A 20,289-nucleotide genomic window follows, 5' to 3' on the forward strand; every position below is an offset into this window, starting at 1 on the left:
GTTGCAAGCGTCAAGCATCAAGACTTTCAATTACTTCCTTATACCTTTCCTTCAGCATCATTTCCCAGCATTAGTGCCCATTGCCTTACCTACCCAAATGTGGGGGAGAAATTCTCACCCAACTCGACCCCGAATGCCTGGAGCCAATTACTAGCAAGGAGTTGGCTTTGTGTGGCTTGCTTTGGTTGGTAGCTGGTGGCCCGAACTACCTGACCGTACATCGCTCGTGCGTTGATAATTAAGTGACGCACGATGAAGCGCCTTCCGACGTACAGCAGTAGATATTGCAATATGGTTTCCTATCCGCTTCCGCATGTCTGTCGGCTTTCTTTTCACCTTAACTACCTTTGAGATGGTTACTATCATCCGCTGCCTTTGCTTTGTGGTGTGTCGCCTATGAGCGATAGTGCACAATGTAGGCTTGCACACTGTGTATATTGAAGTGTCGAGGATAAGGTGGCTTATCAGTGTACAAGTGCTCATTTATGGCCTTGTGTGTATATGTGTGTGAATGTGTGTGTGTGTGTGTGTTTACACGAGAGTGTTTAACATTATGCACACCCTGGAAGGACCCAAACAATTTCTTCAGACCACCAAGTTTTGCTTACATTTTAACCTGTTTACGGAGCTGCTGATGATTTTTCGTGCGCACAACTGCGCTACTGCTGTTTGAATTTTTACCTAATTTTGTAGACCTTCAAGTTTGTTTAGCCCCCGCATCATGGAGCTGCACGTTCCTCGGTTCACCTTTCGGGGGCAACGTTACCTGTACATCAATGTTTTGTTTTGCTTTGGCTTTGCTTGTGTACCCTTGTGCCGAATGTACCGCGCACACGAACGTAATCTAATTATGTAAGTTTTTGTTGTTGCTAGGCGAACTGGAAAAGGAGCATTTTCCGAGTGAATCATCTCGACGTCGTAAGGTGGAACACGGTTCCGACCGGTCCGCTGTTGTTTGGTACCTGTTTGATTTCACACCACCCCAAGCTCTCCTACAGTGCGCTTAATATACTTTTTTACAATTTTCTCACTCACCTCTGCATTGTTGCATCGCTACATGCAGTTGTTTTTTGCTTTGGTTTTGCTAAATAATTCACCACGGCTCCTAGCGCTGCCTAAATAATTCACAACTACTGGTGTACCGCACCAATGCACCAATGGTTGAGAGTGTAAAATTCACAACTCATCTGTGTTTAACGTAATAATAATTTTAACAATAAGTGAAAATTCCCACTCCCCGGTACGAGTGGCCCGTGTGCTGCGCCCCAGCATGCCTAATTGTGTCCTTCCATTCTGGTCGTGTGGCCTGTTTCTACTGCTTTGTAAATCTCGTACGAAAGGTTGTCGTATTTTCTTTATTTACTGCCTGTTTCTGTTTTTGCGCTAGTTTTCAGCTAGATTACTGCTAATTGATTTCCTACACGTAACCCTTCACCAAACGATACATGCATTCATACGTTCCATTCAGTACCCTTAATTACAACCCCGGTCAGACGTTAATGTTTGATTTTTCACCTTTGCACCTTGGTGCTGTTAAGGATTAGTTGCTTCTTTAGCTTCGGCTTAAACCTACTCCTTACGTTCGTAACACACTTAAACTCACATTATTCTTGATTATTTGCTTTACTACATTGCGCTTTACCGCTGTTTCAGAAACTGTTTCTATCAGTATGTTTTTTTCTTCGTCACCATTGAAGTATTTGTAGCGCGGACCGATTCGAGTAAAACGTCATCTTGCTCTTGCTACCGGAATGTAGACTCCCTTCCACGATCTATTCCTTCTTCTTTACGAATTCCGTTCGCTTTTTGGGCAGTGCGAAACACAGAATTCCATGGCGATTTGTGGCCAACTCACACGGGTACGGGCGATCTGCTAAGTTTCTCAGTTTGGAGTTAGTTTGAGAAGTACGTAGCAAGCTGATCCGGAAGTGCAATGCACATCGTCGGTGGACATTTTCACTAGGGTTCACACACGGACATTCTAAATTTCTCATTCACACCGACACATTCGTGCACAGGTTGCAGTTCTCTCGCTGTGGAATTACGCTGGGGTAAGCGGTGAAAGCTATCGGATCAGCGAGTCCGGCCGGAACGAGTGTATTACGGTCAGTATCACAAGGATGCCCGTGATGGTCAGGAAAAGCTGTTGCCGTCGAGTTTCTATGCATCCGGTTAGCGTTGCGGCACCATTTGGGGATGTAACTGCGAACGAGTGAAGGTAAAGAATGAAATCGTTTTACTATCCATACATTAGATGCAGATCGGTAGGATGATTAACGTTGCAGTGCAATAAGGATTACACATTTAATTAAAATAAATCAATAAAGAAACAAATAGTAATCAAATATATTGTTTCATATTATTAATATATAAACAAAAAAATTGTGGTTAATGTCCTGTCTCTGCTTTTTTTCAAAAGGCAATACATCGTTCTCACTATTACTGGCTCCATCAAGGTCTCATTTTGGGGTGAAACGAAGGATTCACCCCCATTCCGACCATCTAATTCACGAGCATGCTTTGTTCGCCACCTCGTTCGACCACATTTACCACATTCCTTTGGTAATAAATTTAGCGTTCGTTCCTGCCTGTAAATAGTTATACGTTTCAACCCAACCCCCGAGAAGCACAACTGAGCTAAACGAAAGGGGAAATACTTTGCGAAAATGGATGCAATTTTCCGCTAGATGTTTTTCTCCCATGCTCGAGGTTTAGTCTCTGGAGCCACAACGGCTCACGGCCGAAAGGGATCCTTCCATTTGCGGCAACTCTAAGGAATGGATATACTATTTCAACAAATCGCCATAAATCCCCGGAGATTAGTACAATAATTTTATGCTAAACTTGCTGAATCTTGTTAAATGATGGTAACTTTGGCGTACGACTTGCTCGGGGCTCGTTTACAGCATAACATTCCTGTGCCCCAGTCGTTCGTGAGCGACAGTGCCTGGAAGGTAGTAAGTAACACTACGCAACTGAACCACTATGAGATTATTCCAACCGTGGGAGCCCTCACAGCTATTCGTAAGTGGAAAGTAAATACGTCTTGCATGCTCCTATCTCATGATGTGATGGTATTGCCCGTAGACCGTAGTCCATTTTGATGGAGGAAATCGTTTTGATGCATGCCACAACAATGTGCTTCACGTCCATTGTATTGAAAAGATGACGGACGGAATCTTCGATACTGTATCTTACGAACTTCCGTCTGCATGATGCAGACACATGCTAACATAAACACATCAAATGATCGTGCTTTAAGGTAAGGTAGCCCACATACGGTGCGTGCACAGCTGGAGCATTTGAGTTTCTGATTTGTTGAAGAGCATTCGCTTGCACGCTGTCCCCACCAGTCCATAACCTGTGTTTACTGGAGTTTCCGTCAACCGAGGGGGGTTGTTGAAGGCATTTGTCTAACCCAACTTTACAGCACAGTTTCAATTCTATTGAACATTTCAGCTATCTTTCGCCGGACAGTGTGATCCTTTTTTGCTGAAATCATATTTCATGACATTTTATTCCTACGCGATGTTTTCTTGAAATTACCGTATCTTTACCGTATTTTTAATTGAAAAAAACACTCAAGACATTCAGTAGATGGATTTGCAATAGACAGGATAAAAGTGCAACCTTTTTTTTATTGATTCAGGAACGACCAGGCCGTATTGCTAAAAGTGGAACCTTATTATAAGTACAATGCCTTACGAGGCTCAGTTGAACAATTGTACTATTAAATGAAAGACAATTTTTTTTTCAAAACTGTATTATTTATCAACAAATAAAAGCTGTACTATATCGCGATTCGTCATATGCGTATACAGTTGAATTATTTTTATCAATCGACTTCTCGTAAAGCTACAGTCGGGATCTCTCCGTGTAACAAGCATCACAGAATTCTACAGGTTTTGTCTTTCGGTACCAGTTTATTGACACAACTTTACAATATATTTTTTTCAATAGCGTTTGCTTTTGATAGGAATGAGTGAGCATTGTTTTTAGAAATGTTTTGTTAATATACGTTAATTTTGTAATGCAATGTAGCTGTCCCGAACCTTAACAAAAGCCGACTGTCGCTGAGCGAACAGATCAACTATTGGAATATCAAGTAGCATGTAGAAACTATTATATAAAAGGGGCTATTTATCTCTATGAAATATATTCGTATGCAAACCATTAAAATAAATGGTTTAATTCTTTCTAGCATCAACAGGCAAAGCGATAGATAATTTACATGATCCTGCAACCGGTTGTAATAGCAAACATCTTCCGCCATTTTTACGATTAGGGTATCACTTACGAATTAAAAAAAATATCTCAACATTTTATTCAGAATATAATTAGAATTATTTAACAGCTTAATTTGTTGATAAAACCGCTTTCGACAATGCCAGGCTTCGAATTATTGATTCCAAGCAGGATCGCCCCTTAATTTGATTTTAGTCATTTTTGAATATTGACACATAATGTTCTTGTATAGGTTGAATCGGATCATGCTTTTGAGGTTAGAGAATTGATGGCCACGGTCAAACGTCATCTTTAATCAGATGTATAGTATCTATTCAATAGATTTTAAGCCACTTCTTCTCAGAAATTGCAGTTACTCGGACACGACTGGCCTTGACTAATACTTCGGCCTAGCAACGTTGCCTGCCATTGATCTTTATCATCAGTGGTTGCTGCGATTTACGGTGACAGCTACTGTTGAGTGTCCAGCACAGTACTGTTATTTGACGTTGTTTCCTTCCCCAAAAGGGGAGAAGATAATTTAAACGTCAAATCGGCCTATCCACCATGTCAAAATTCTACGCTTCGCTTCCTCGGTTGGAATAAAGTTTTGAAGTTTTGAAAGAAAGGAGTGGAGGCATTGATTACGTACTGATTTTTACGAGTTAACTGATAATCATATCAAATTGTGTTTGTGCATAACAGCATGGCTACAAAAGATAAAACAACGCAGAACTATTCCCTGGTAATATTGATAATGATTATTCTACTGAAAATGTGAAAAGTGAAAATTCTGTAAAATATAAAACAAACTAATATATAACGCAACAAATACAGATACAATAGATCATTCGTCTGTACTCGTTGTATGCGAAGTGAACAGGTGAACCGGCACACGATATACTTTTACGACGAAATCGTAACCAATAAGCTAAAAAACATGATTTTGTCACATGATAGCAATATTTAGAACAGTGTGAATACACCGACTAAGCGGTTGTCAAATGAATCTTCTTCGCCTTTCCCCTATCGTACTTCACTCGGGTGAGGAAGCGAATCCTGGCCAAAAATGATCCCCATCGTCCTAAGTTAATATTAAACCCATAAAATCAAGTTAATCTTCCGGGGCAAAAGCATCTTTAATTAAATTTAATTGACCGTTATTTTTTATGTCCGTGCTAGAGATTTTTTTTTGTTCAGAGTTTGAGTAGCGTGAAGTAACCATAACCATGGCCAGTTTACCGAGCTCCGTTAGTAGCGCTGCTGTCGTCATCACTGTGCAATCACCATCACTGAAGAGAGGATTGAAAATGGTTAAAAGTTTCTTTCACGGGTGAAAGTTAGTTCGTTGGTTCAACGATGGCCGTTTGGCCGAAGAAGAAGTGTCAGATAAAGACGCGAAGTGAAATTTCACACCGGAAGGCACAAAAAAAACCCCCCGAGCACAAGAGCACGTGAGCCCAGCACGAAAAGGATGAGACGAAAATGAAAATAAGCAGCAAATAGGTAGGGTTGAGAAACTTTCGTCTATTTGCTATTAAAAAGCATAATGATCACTATCAATCAACAGCGCGGTACCACCACCCGTTGACATCGGTGTGGTGGTTGTTGTAGTTGCGACGGCACTAGCATAAAACCGTACGGTTTGCATCGCTTCAATGGAAGAGAGAACAGATCAAGAAAATAAAGGATAAAACAATGAGCAGAATTTTGGTGTGTCACGGTTTCGATTTTTAGGTTGTTCCGTACGACGAACTTGTTCCGGAATCGGCGCCACGATACACTTACGAACAAGTCGGCGCCTGAACGAACGCGCACCATTCATGGCGCGTGGAAGTGGTGTGGCGCGGCAATACACACCCGGAAGTGTTCAATACATTGCGAAACAAATCCTTCTACCAACAGAAAACACTCCGTATCGCACTGCTACGGCAAGATACGATAAACAATCTGTCCGATTGCTAGATCGTTCGTTTATTTATTCTTGGCGTTTTTGAGCAGAAGAAAACGGAAATGACACGAACAATGTGTGAGAGATGCCGGTTTGCAGGGTAAAATGAGGAATTATCATTGAGGCAGCAGGAAACAAGCTAATATCTGAAACATGGATACTTCTGTCTCCCTTCATCGTATATCCTGGATTAATACTTGCGATGATTGCAAATGATACATTTATTAATTTATCGTTGTTATAAGCATTCTTCTGTTCAAAAAGCGGATGTTTAACAATTGATTTACATTTTCAATACGTCAAATTATATAACTTGAGTCTTGAATTAGTGAGTTTACGCGGAACATAATTTAAAATCTTAAGTAAAGTACCGAAATGTAAGAGTCACTTAAGTACATATAAAATGAATTACACCAAATGCATAAAATACGCTTAAATGTTATTGGTTAGAGGTGACATTAATGCTGTATGTGGAACATTCTGAACAGATTTCGGCCATGGAGAGGTTAGCTGGATTTAGTATACACCTGGTAGTTTCACTCACTATATAACCGATCAAGAGATTTGATAAAATCAATCTCAACGAAATGCAATGAACAGAGCTGAAATTGTTGCACTAACAGTGTTATCAATGCATTTCACAAGCATCAGACACAGCAAATAACACAAACACTGGTGAAACGTTTCATGAAGGAAAACCTTTCAGTTGCGCAAATGTGCCAACGTTTTTTTGTTCCGAGAAGGATTGCACATTTGTTAGCTTTCGATTCACGAATTGTTTTAGAAAACCAAAGAACGGATAGCTTATCAGAACCTGTTTACAGCATCGAAGAGAAGTGAAGAGAAGATGCACAGAAAACAAAAAAAAATGGAGAAACAGATCATGCTGTTTTATCCAGCGCCACCAGAACGATTACTAAAATTTAATTAAAACTACTACTGCCGGCATTGTACCTACACGTTGCAGCCATTGCCTGGGTGCTATGCACTGCATGCTAACCGGCACTCGGGCAACGAGGGCTTAATCCAAAGGAGAACAAAACATGTAAACGGTTTGCTTCTTGATTCATCCGCACCCATCCGGATGCAAGTGGGATCGGTCGGCCGGAATGAAGCGGCAAAGCACCGGGCCCTTCTTCTTCTTCTTCTTCTTCTGGGGGGTGCCCACCCCCGAAGACACCAGGGCTCGAGCGTGAAATGCAGTGTTTTTCGCTGCTCAACAAACCGGAAGTGATTTATAATCCTGCTCAGCCAAGCGTTAATCCAATTCATTTTCAATAACTAACAACCGACCAAGAGCACGGCCGGTGCGGGTCTCGGGTCGGAGAGATGATAGGAAGAACCTGAAGACAAACACCCTGCACAATGAAGTGCAGCAACAAGTGCACTTGGTTGATGGTTCCGTAGAGATACCGGTGTGCCAACATCGCTGCAGGAAACCCTTGTGTACCCGTACTGGAACAGCAAGGAGATGGTGAAACAACAAACTACAGGCAACTCGTCGAACTGAGCTTACCGGGCGGCGGATCGACACAATTTCTCACGGGATGGTTACGTTGGCCACCGGCAAATGCATGGAGAGCTAACTTGAGCGCGAAGGAGTGTTAACGATAATTAAATCTATTACTCACTCCAGCTGTCGTTGTTCCTCGTTTTGGAACTGTTGTATGCTGCGGTCACCTGTGTCCGTTTTTTAAAGTTCAGCGTGAAAAACAAATTCCTATGAATTGTGGTGTACTACCGAAAATGTTCAATCGATTTTCTAAATCACATGTATCGATTCATAGTCAATCGTAACTCTAAGCACAGCAGGAAAATAGTCAATCACGAAGCACATCGATTGTCATGAAATTTAGAAGAGATTCTTAGTCTTCGTTGTAAAATGCATTAGCCATGGAATGCATGCCGATGACCATAACGGCAAAGAAGAATAATAAACCTTTTGACTGACATGAACATTGTGTCTGTGGCACGTGACTTGGCGACGACACATGGGCTTACATTAGGCCCTACGGATCGTCTACGTCGATGGACAGTGTCAGTGCGGGTGCGGGTTCAACGGTTCGGTAGGCAAAAAGGCACATGCATGGAGCATAATAGCTTCATTTAATTAAAGTTAACAAGAACAATTTATTGCTCATCATCGAAATAGTTCTAATTATGTTTAAATGGGCTTTACATGAAAGTTGGTTCCCGCTGCAGTGCGGGAAAGTGGACGAGGGAAAGATTTCCGACGGTATGGTTCATGATCATCACACTGGTGTACCGGCATGGTCATGGTGGCAACGTGTCCCGAACCAGGCAGGTAGGGTGGTAGGAACATTGCAATCGCTTTTGGGATAGCAGGGGAGGTTGCTACAACACCAATTCTGTCGGTGTGCCAGCACGACGTGCACGAGTGTGTGCGGCTGCCAGGGATTGCAACGACGCATAATACGCTACGGAACTGGAAACGGAAAACCGAAGGTGAGGAGAGCTGCACAGTCGGTCATTGGGGGCCATTTATAATGGAAATTATCCACCCTGTTACCGCCAGCGAACTTTCCGCTGGGAGTTTAAAGCCGGTAGCGTGTGTGGTGGACAAGCGGGAGGACATTCCAAACTAGGGACAGGTACATGATTATAGGCCCGGTGTTCGATGCCGCACTCGGTAGAATCCAGTGCAATTCCACCGCAATGGCATGTGGGGCATGTAAGCAGGTTATTTATTGGAGGCGTTGGCAATTTCCGACTGAAGCAGCGGTCTGGTTCGGACTGCATCCCGCTGCCGGGAGCCGCTCTTTCTGCGCCCAGGGATAATACCCATGGTACAGCTTTGTTCACTTTGTTTTCATAAGCGTGGCGGCACTGGACTTTGTCCTCGGTTCTGAAGAACTTCTCGCCGCTGGTAGGTGCAAATGAACATACCGGGTACACCGGGTGAACAGCAGCTGCACGTAACATGCCAGTCGCTTTAACCGTCCGGGTAATAGAGCAACAGAAGCGCGGCTCTCCCATTTGCACATTAATTAAATGTGCCGAAATTGCAACTATTATGGTTTAACGGCGATGATGACGGCGTTTGAATAGACGCTCGGAGTGTTGATTAGAATCATTACAATCAAAGTTTTAGCATGCTTTTTTGTATCTTTTCATGCAAACGAGCGAATTAACATGAACCAGGGATAGGTTGGGTTGCATGTAAATGCCACCAAACCTATCGCATATGATCAATTGTTCAATGTTAGATAATTTAACAAAAATAAAGATTTTCTAATGATTGTTACGTAGACACTCAAAAACCTTGTTCGATAAATCATGTTTTACATTGAAGAGTTTTAATTGTTCTGTTTTACATTTAGGGCTCATTCAATTATTACGTAACGCAAAAACTGTCAATTTTCGACAAACTGCCTAATAAATTTACTACTCAGGCCAGGCTGACTTGCTAAATTGTTGTTAATAATTTGAAGCGATTTTAGAACCTACTTCAATCTATACAGCTACGATTAAGCATACAATATTTTTTTGACAATTTTTGTTTTCATGCAGTCCGTATCTTTCATCAATATAATTGGTATTATTGGCATGTACCAAGTTAACTAATCCAAGGCTGGATAGATTCTGCATAAAGATATCAATTTCTGGAAGACGTTTCGTATACAAGTCCTTGAGGACTTGGTCTGACGTCTGATCCTAAACGTAGGATTATAACTACATTTGTTGGTAAAGTAGATTTAGTGAATAATTTTCAATTGAACGACGCTGGGTGTATATAGAACTTATATAGCTCTAGTACTAACATACGCTTCTGAGACATGGACTTTGTCCAATACGCTCAGGAAGACGCTCAGAAGGATTTTGGACCGTGTGGACCCGTGTGTGTGTATAAGGACTTTGGAGGAGTCGCTACGGCGAGCTTACTGTCGCACAGTGGATTAGACTCGCCAGGTTCCGGTGGGATGGTCACGTCATGAGAATGATACCGAACGATACAGCCTGTAAAGTCCTTTTAGGTCGTCCACATGGACAGGGAAGGCGTAGAATGCCCAAATTAAGTTATGGCGCTGATGCGTTCACCAGAAATGCCATGGTAATAGATTGAAAGTAGACGGCGCACGACCGTGGGCGGTTTAGAGGATTTTTATCATTAAACATCCAATGGAACATCAGAAACTTAGAATGTTAGAAAAAAAAATTATTTTGTTGAGAAAAAATGGTTAAATTGAATTGATAAGCATCGTAAAATTCAGCACCATTAAAATCAACTATTTTAGCTGGTATGCTGAGTTCAAACACGGACATACCAACTCCCATGATGATGCCACACGTTCTAGTTGTTGAAAGTTGATCATAGTACCGTGAATAAGCGTACTAGCACTAAATGATATTGATGCATAATTAATGATTGCGTGAAGTTCTTTAAGACAGTGGATGCATCATTCTGAGACTGGTTAGAGTTACTAAGTTAGAATCTTACTGTATGTTACGTAACAAAAAGTTAACCCCCCTTCTCCTCTCTCCTCTACGTAACTACGGAACTAAGTTAGAATCTTACTGTATGTTACGTAACAAAAAGTTAACCCCCCTTCTCCTCTCTCCTCTACGTAACAAATCGTAACGCTGGTACTAACTCCATCCCCCCCTATCAGCGTTACGTAATAATTGAATGAGCCCTCATAACATTTGCCCTTGCGATTTATTAACGTTATTGAAAATGCAAATCGCACTTGAAATGTACTAATATATTTTTAATGTACTTAAACTTTCAAATGCATGTTACATGTTAAACAATTGACAAATTAAAAGGGTTTTTGCTGTCGCCTATGACATATAACATTTTTCTGCGGTAATGATTCCAGTGATAATTTAGTCAAATTGTAATTTAGACTATTAAAAACACAATCAATACCAAGATCGACACAGTGCCGGAAGTGGAAGTTCCATAAATTGGACAAATATCGTTATTATATATCTTATTTGATTTTCCTACATTGTAGAGTCAATGGGATTAAAAGAGGGAGAAAAGTATCTGCATAAAGCTCTGCGCTCGTTCTTGCCGTATGTTTTAGTACAAGTATGTTCTATTTTAAAATAGAAAAAAAAAACAAACCAAAAAGCATTATAAATTAAATTGATTTTTAAAGGACGTTGAAAAAAGAACATGTGGTTAAGTTAATTTTAGGTATGTTATCAATTTACTACAAATTATTAACAATAAACATAATTCTTCATTAAAAATTGTACATTTAATGGTTTTAAAATTTAACAAAGTAATTACTCTTTATTATTCATATTATCCAGAATAACATCGACAGCAAAAATATTTTGTATTTTTAAAGTACAAACACGGTAAAATGTACGCATATGCGTTTGTAAAAACAAATTCAGCGCAAAATTTAAATGAATGATATAAAATTTACCATGAGAACAGTTCAGACTAACTAATCAAACGATACGATGACGATGCTGTTGTTTAGAATGGAATGTGTGGTGGATCGTTGGATAGTCTTGGAACTCAAATGAATAAGAAACCGTTGGAATATGTTTCCCCTTGTTTGTACCAGCGCCACATTTTCGTTTGCTTTCCGTGCGCTGCTTTAGCATACGAACACCGATTGTCCTTTGGCATTAGCTCTAGGTGTTCGCTGGCGTATGTGTTCGTGAGTAGCAAAAACGTGCAAAAGATCCCTTATCCTGGGTTTCCGCTCATGTGTGTACACATAATTCCTTCTGGCAAGTCGTATGTGATTCAGATCACGACAATCGAGAACGAAATGGATCCTCCCCTATTGTTTTACACCCCGGTAGTTCCGAGTTTGGCCCCACGATTGCCAGCACACAGACGGTGCTGTGTGTCCCGGTGCGGTAAAGAGTGCGAGTGCAATCGAGTTCAATCTAAGTTCTTTCGCTACCCACGAGCATTCCGCATACGTGCTGAAACACAACAAGCAAAGGGAGGAAGGATAAAAAAAGATACATCCCAATAAAGCTGGAGACGGGTTAGTAGACGGTGTGGAAAACCCTTTAGGGTATAACATGGCGTTCATGGTGTGGGTTAGTATACTTCGTGCAGCAAAAGAAAACTTTTGTAGCAAAACCGCAGTAAAGAAACTGGCACCGGGACCGGCTTTGGCTTTCAGTGTCTTCCAGCTTGCACGGGAACGCATCCCTCCTCCGTGTGTGGCTTGTGTGTATTTGTTGAGATTGTTTGAGCAGAATGCAGGTCAGCGCGTAGCGATCGAGACAGCTCTCGCTGCTCCAACGTACGGCTCCGAGTTGTATGTACGCGGTCGTATATGTATTTCTGTTGTTCTGTTGTGTTGCTGCCGTTATTGGCTTATTCGCGGTTTTTGCTTCTCGTTATAAAATCTACGAATATTTGTTTTCTTTTTCGCTTTGCACGATTTGTTTTGCCGTTTTCCTGTTTTTGCTTTGTTGGTTGCTTGCCTTTCTTGTGACTTTTAGCGACTTACCGGCGTCGTGGTGAGAACCGTACTGCCATACGTGGATCCAATGCGATGGTTCGTTAGCCGATCGAGCATTAAGTGGGAAATGGGAACCAGGGAGCAAAAAGAAACAGTAGCACACGTGACATCCACATTCTCGCCCGCATAAGATTAGCTGAAGGTACCTGATGGTGTGTCGCAGCAATGCACTTTCCAATGGGTTGTGCGACAATAATGACTGCCGACGAACGAGCAGGGTTAGTGTGGAAGATTTAATGGACAGTGTTTGCGCTTGGAAAGGGTAGCTTAAACACGCTAATTATTGTAGATTAGAAGTGTTACCTAGAGAATACACCCTTTTTGTGGATTGAACCGAGCTTTAAGTGTACTGCTGCAATGATAGGCCGACAGTGGTAGTCAGTAGCATAATTAGAGTTGTATTTATTTACGACACGTTGTAGCACGTTGTACCATACGGCTGTAATCTATCCTATTTCTGATAAATTGGCTCTTCATTACACCAGTTTTAAAATTTCAATTAATACTACCACCTATTAGCAGCATGGTCGAGTGAAATTTCATGCTCTGCAAGTGATTTAAACTAGGAACGATGCGGTGAATACCACTTTCCGCTCTATTCTCGCAACATTAAAAGTCAACAAACCGTTTGCCTTTTGTGGTTGAACAAGAAAGTTTTCCTCCCCACGAATGATTTCGTTAAGAGCAAGCAACACCCGAAAACTTCGTGTCATTTGGTATGTCCTTTTTTGGAAACTTTTCAAAATTAGTTCACACACTTCACAACTGACGTCTGTCTAGCTTGATGGTAGGATGGGTAAAACAAGAGAGAAAAAAAAAAGAAAAAACTAAGCAGCCAATGAAATCATTCGTTCTGCTAGATTGGTCGGCACTGATAACATTAAACTTGTTGTTGAAATGAAAATGCGCTGATTTGTGATGTTTTCTATTTGTCTCTTCCAGCGCTTGTTGATGTGACCACCGGACGGATATTAAGGTTGCTTTGTTCAATCAAACGGTAACATGACACAACCATACCAGTAAAACAAACAAAACGTATTTCGATTTGACAAAGCAACACGGAAGGTAACAAAACAAAAAAACTTAATCTAAACAAAACGGTAAAAAACAAAACAAACACATACACGCACCCGACACATCCTCCCACTATCCCACGAACGCTACTCAGCACTTATCTAGCGGACAGGATGGCTGGAAATGGAACCTAATCAAATTTATATCGTGCTCCCAAACTTTGAGCACGTAAGCTATTTGAACTTTAAATTAATTTTCTGAACTTTGCTTCTTAGGCTTCCGCCAAGTCATTGTCGCGTGTGTTTCGTACCGTTCGTTGTACGGCTTGTTTTTGTTATCCTGATATTCAAGAAAACAGATCACAAAAAGGGAACAAACACAAACACACACACATACACATTGGAAAAGTTAATGTGGGTTCGGTTGAAAACGCAAAAGGTGTCTGTTTTTTTAACTGCCGTTTTGTGACTTTTATCAGGCCTTTTTTGCTTGTCTCTCCGAAACAGCGATGTAAAAAAAAAAACGGCATCGAAAAACACAAAATGGCGAAACGTAAACGCAATACAAATACAGAAAGTGGTCCATTGAAAGTGTGGTGCTGGAGTCATTTGGAGAAAGTTTCTGTTTTTTTTTCTTCCTTGTTTTGACGTATTCTTCTGCAGCTTCATATCGTTCGGCAGGGAAACCAACCTTCCTCCTACGGGGACAGCTGGTCTGGCGATTTGAAGAGGTTTTGTGAGGGTGAGATGGCAACGGTGTCCCTAAGTGGCTTGTAGTTGATTTGAATGAAGAGTTTTGCAGTTGTGTCGCTGTCTGTTGAAGCATGAAATAAATCCTAGGCAAAGTTGTGGTGTCCAAACAGGTCATTGATGGGAGAAGTTTCAATTGCGGTGGGAATTGGTACATAAGTGCTGAGATGTGACGCATATTTTTACATGCTCCTACACACATTCGAGCGTATTTATTTATTTATGCCTTTATCAATACAATGTTTTTTTTTAATAGAAACATGATACAATGATTTAAAGAATAGATGAGATACAAAATACTGTTTTCTTTATGTAGGAAAAGACTATGATAGAGTTTATGCTGTAGTAAAAATATAGTATTCTATGATTACAAATAATTTTAAAAACAAAGTATTTAAATTCATAGAAAAGTTATCATGTTCATAATTCCAATACTTTAACGTTTTCTTGAAACTGTGCAACAAGTTTTGAAAACTATTCAAGATGCATCTTGAACGTTAGAAAGTACAGCATTTTACATAAGACCACAAAGCAGTGTAGAAAAAGTTGGAGTTAACATTTATTTAAATTTTTATCCATTTGCATATAGAATAAAATCGTCCCCTTTCTAAGTGTATAGTGACTGCGGATGAGAAAAGGTCCTAGGCGACTAACATATCTAAAATCAACCGCGATTAAGGCGCTAGGTAAGTAGGCGCTAGCTAAGTAGGCGCTAGCTAAGAAATACCAAGATCACGAAAATGCCATTTCGGCCGGACCGGTAAAACATGAGTTGTCAACATTCGGACCGGACATTTCGAACTTCACTGTAACAAGGTTTTATTTTTTTCCACGTAAATTAGAGTTTTTTTAAAATATAAAACAGTGATATAATATCATCGCAATTGTTTTCATATAATTTATTGAAATCCCGAACAATTGTTTTAATCAAAATTGCATATTGCGAAAAAAAACTAAACTTGGGCCTTAACATAAATATATTGACAATTAATTTTGTTATTTTGACACGAACAAGTTATTATGGCACTTCCGATCTAAATGACAGGAACATGAGTTAATTCTAATTCCACTACCTTATATCAAATTTTAATTAATGAAATTACACATTATTACACATTGATACAACACTACTGTTCGGCATGGCCGTTCTTAATGAATATCTAAACAATTTTTGAATTTTGTACTCTTCCATATCATTTGCAGTTTTCAAATACTAAACAAAATAAAAGGACTTGTAAGCTTTTTTAATGTTTCGCCAGATGAGAGAAAAATAGAATTAATACCAGTTGTGAAAAAAAAATCGATGTCCATCCATCCATCAGCACGGCGTCAAGTAACAGGACTAGACGACGTCATAGAAATGGAGAATTATTGAGAAATGGTATTTAGCAAAAAAATAGAAAAGAAAAAAGAAGATAAAATGCTAACGAAAATAAGTTGCTAGAAGGGAAATCCTCCGAGGGCGGTCCGGAAACGGTATCGGTCTTCACACGACAGCACCGGTTCCAAACCGTACCCAGAGCGATCTAACGTACGCAGGATTGACTATCCAGTTGCGAGAAAATTAAATTCAAAAATGAAAAAAATTCAAATTCAGAAATGACAGGCATAGATCTCTTGAGGCCACTAAAGATAATAGAAGAAAGGTAATCCAAGTTTCAGAACCGTTAAATAATAAGTATTGGGTTAATTATTGACCAACATTGTTCAGAACTGACGGACAGGAGTGGGTTTGCTTTATCACGAGGTTAACGCCAGATCACACATCAGAAATCTGAAGAGGATTAGAAAACATTTCGAGCCCGGACCTGTCATGTATGGCATCCGCGAGATATCGCGACGTGTAGTCGCGACTTACAAGAAAAACGTTGTCAATGAGCGACAAATAGAAACAGACTCTAGGAGGCCGTGCTTTTTCACTTTGGTATCACGCGTATCGAAATAACGTTCAGTATTATAAGAGTTGCGTGAAATAAAGTAGTTGACATAAGAGAAAACACAACAGGACCACAAGATTTAACTGTCAAGACTGCAAGATTTCGAAATCTGTCACTGCCCTGCTGTTTGAAGATTTAGAAAAATCCCAATATAATGCTCCCCCTTCCGATAGATACCATGTAATTAACTAAACGTTACTTAATTAAAATTATTTTGTATTTATTTAGCTACCGAATGTTTGAATAAATGAACATAAAATTTAACTTCGCGTCTTGTCCAAATATTTCTAACGACACGTGTCCCTTTTTCTATAAGTTTGTTTATGTCGCGGCTTGTTAAATGTTTGCATACGGAAAAGGTCACTTCCGGAGACACAATTTATAAATTTTCCATTTACGACACAATCAATTTTTCCTCCATCACATCATTGCCAGCGACATCTTTCCGATTGACCTTCTTTGGATGATTTTTTTCATGTTGCGTTGGCACCGACTCCTTCTATCGATGATTTGCCTGTCGGCCAGTAGTCCCATCTTTTCGTCTATCTACCTCTACTGTGCCTTTCGAATCTCTTCGGGGAGCAACAAATCAACACTCTTGCATCGACCGTCGTTCTTTCGCACAACAGTCGGATTTCGCTCGATCGATCGTCGGGCGTCATGCTCGATTTGTTCGTTCAGTATGTTCCATAAAAAAGTACCCTTCCGACGGCTTTCACTGCTCGAAGCTTCCTGCATCGGGAGGTTTCCGGTTCGATACCACTCATGCTGGTAAGCGAAGTCCGTCGACATCGTTGTCATACGTTCGCATTTGTTCAGCCAACTGCTCGGCTATCCCTTTGCACCGTACACAATATTACGGTGTCCAACCGGAAAGGCAATGCACACCGACAAGGATGGAAATCAGACGAAATAAAGGACGAAAAAAACTCGTATTCATTCTTCCCTTTTGATTGGGAGCTTCCGTTTAGTGTTGGAATTGGATGTTTGTATGTATTTTTATTGGTTTTGTTTGGTTTTGGTTCTCTCAAGCTAGGCAAGCTTGCTACAACAAGATGAATCAACCGTACTACTTCAATCGTTCTATTCCCTTTCGTCCTCACACTCGGTGCCTTCGAACAAAAATTAGCTGTCAAGTGTTGATGGCCTCTTGCGGTCAACTGCCGCCTTGCTGGCAGTCGCTTTGACTGGCGATCAGTTTAATTTGTTTCAAGCTTTCCCTGGCTGTGCTTCATTTCCGGTTTTAATTAAAGACGTCCGGGCACGAAATGTGATGGTAGTAGCGATGCTTCCCGAGCCCGGGGACAAACATTTCGGTTGGTGACATTATTGTGGCTTTAATCGTTCAATTGCACACATCCGGCCGAAATGCCAACCCGACACGGTAGGCATTGCCTTGATAAGAGACAGCTCGATCGCATAATGTGACACGAAAGAATCTCATCTTGATAAACATAACAAGCATTCAACAAGGGCGCAACAAGACGCAGGAGCCATCCCCGGCAACGGGTTGGTGGTTGCGTAGCAGGGAAAGCAATTTCCCCTCATTCTACAAAATTGACCCCTTTTAACCACTTGTCCGTTGACAGGGGCGAGTGACGAAGCCCGACTCGTATAACCCAACATTGCGTACGGACAGGTTCTTCAAACACAGGCAGATCCTCGGTTCTGGTCGTCTGAAGATGTCCGTTCCGCGCTGGCGGACAAGCTTTTATTCATGGCTATGAGTACAGTAATAATGCGCCACTCTAAACCATTTATTTGCATCTAATCTTCATTCTTAATTCAGATCTTGCCAACTTTTGACAGCTATTTATCGTGTCGAGGCGTTCTGCTTGTCGACTCACACCACTTTCCGGATATCTTGCATTTTTTTGTTGGTGGTTGTGCTGCCCGTGTGTTTGCTCCCTTTACTTTTGGTAGGTTAAACCAAAAGGAAACCTTTTCGCATTGAGATGTCAAAAGCTCGCCTGACAGTACGCCTCCGGAGGGTTCACTACACCTTTACCCGAAATGAATCGTATCCAAGGAAGAGCAGCGCGTCTGGTATCTAGTGTGCCAGGCGAAATAACTGCGCCGGACCGGATGGCAATAATGAAAGCGACCCTTTTTCTGGGGGCATTTAAATGAGAGGATCAGCTTCAACAACAAATCCTCGTTTCGGTTTTGCGAAAAAGACGAATTAGAAGAAAATCGCCCAAAGCAATAAGTTGTACGGGAGATACTTGTGTTGTGTTTTTATTGCTGCCACTTAGTGTATCTAAAAGATCTCGTTTAAAGTGGATATTTTGTAATTTTTTTAACGCACTGTGTAGCAACCGCACCGCATACCGTTGGGTATGCGATTTATTTCCTTTCAGCATAAACTAATGCCGGAGTTGCCCTGGGTCCACATCACAAAAGTACAACTTTCCAAATCATGCCACACACAAAAAAACGTTTCTGGGTGGTAAAATTTCTCCCTTCACCGCCCAGGGTAAACAAGGATGTGGTTAAATGTCATCATTATATCCTTTCTTCTGCTCGTCTGTGTCCCTGTGACCGATTCGACATGGTCATTCGAGGGTGATGGGATGGTTTTTGACACTGTGGTGATGGAAATTTCATGTCATTGCCCAGAGGGCAACCTTTTTCGGTTGTTGAGTGAGTGATAGCGGAAAAGTGTTGACAGACTGAAAAAAAAGAAGCAAGCTTCATGCATAGATGGATCAGTGTTCAGTATCTATTTTCTCCTTCCATCTTTGTTTTACATCCCAGCAGAAGCAAGAAAACCGACGTAGTATAGCGCATCAACTTTGATGCTTTCATGCAAACAAGATACAAAAAAAAACGGAAACTAAATTGAACTGAGTACTGCCTACAGTGCAATGATGCAAAAGACCAGATAAAGGTGTTTTTTGTCCCCTTGCAGTGGTAAAGCGGAAGAAAAAACCTCACCATACACATTCAAATGTAGTGTATCTGCACGGAATGTCCGTAAACTACGTACGCTTAATATGGTTGGAAAATGTAAACAACGATGAGAGTTTTTATAGCTTCGCAAAATCTGTATACAGAGAGAGAGAGAGAGAGAGAGAGAGAGAGGAGCAGTGCGAAGAAAAAACTGACCCAAAAAGGGACACTTCTGGACAACCTGATGATGACCATCGAAGATGCCTCCCGGTAGCAATGCCCCAATGAAGTGTTGTGTTGCAAAATTGTTCCAGCACTGGGGCACTGTGGTCGTTCCAAAAGTACTATAATAGGGACAGAAACGTTGCCAAAGACTCACACTAAACATATTTTTCAGCATACGATGCTGTCCGGTGGAAGTTTCGCAATAAATAAACTTTTTCTCTGTCTGTTACCCTGCAGGGGGGTAACTCGAATAGCGTAATCGTTGCGGTTAGGTGTGCTGTCGGGGTATTAGTTGGAAGTCAGTGGCATTACATAAACTCTGCCTAGGAAAGAGTAGACAAAAATGGGAAAGTTTTTTACTCAAAATATGTGACAGGAACAATCATCGTCTTCACCGATCGTACGTCAAAATAAAGGTTTCCAAAGACGTCATGTTATGAGTTTTTATTTTTTTTTTCATAGAAAAATGAAAATAAACACAATAAAAAAAAAATCAAGCCAAATAGAAATAGTGCAGTGCTAATAGTTTTGAATTAAAATTATTCGAAAATTGTACGAATGGAACGCCGACAACCGGGGTTAATGACCGGTGTTTGAATTTGTACTTTATGATTAGGAAGGATTATAAGAATTTTTGTGTTGTGTTTGTTTACACTTTTGACAACACCACAAGCTAGCAGAATAAACGGACGCATCATGACAGATTAGGAATACTATAGAAATGAAACAAATGAACTGAATGAACTGATGAACTGAATGGACGATAGAATAAACAGTTGACAATTGTAAGCCCGGAAATGATAACGCATCCACCACTCTAATTACCACTC

General features: G+C 40.8%; 1 protein-coding gene across 1 annotated transcript in view; it reads right to left on the reverse strand.

Moving 5' to 3' along the window:
* Positions 1 to 1,209: 1,209 nt before the first annotated feature.
* The window catches only part of LOC128310687 (uncharacterized), a 99,435-nt gene continuing 80,355 nt past the window's right edge, over positions 1,210 to 20,289 (reverse strand). Inside the window, exon 7 of the mRNA XM_053047390.1 lies at positions 1,210 to 2,202. Within this exon, the coding sequence (XP_052903350.1) occupies positions 2,066 to 2,202 (137 nt within the window). The 3' untranslated portion in view covers positions 1,210 to 2,065. The remainder of the gene's footprint in view (positions 2,203 to 20,289) is intronic.

This window comes from Anopheles moucheti, chromosome 2 (genome assembly GCF_943734755.1).
Source record: "Anopheles moucheti chromosome 2, idAnoMoucSN_F20_07, whole genome shotgun sequence".
Taxonomy (NCBI): domain Eukaryota; kingdom Metazoa; phylum Arthropoda; class Insecta; order Diptera; family Culicidae; genus Anopheles; species Anopheles moucheti.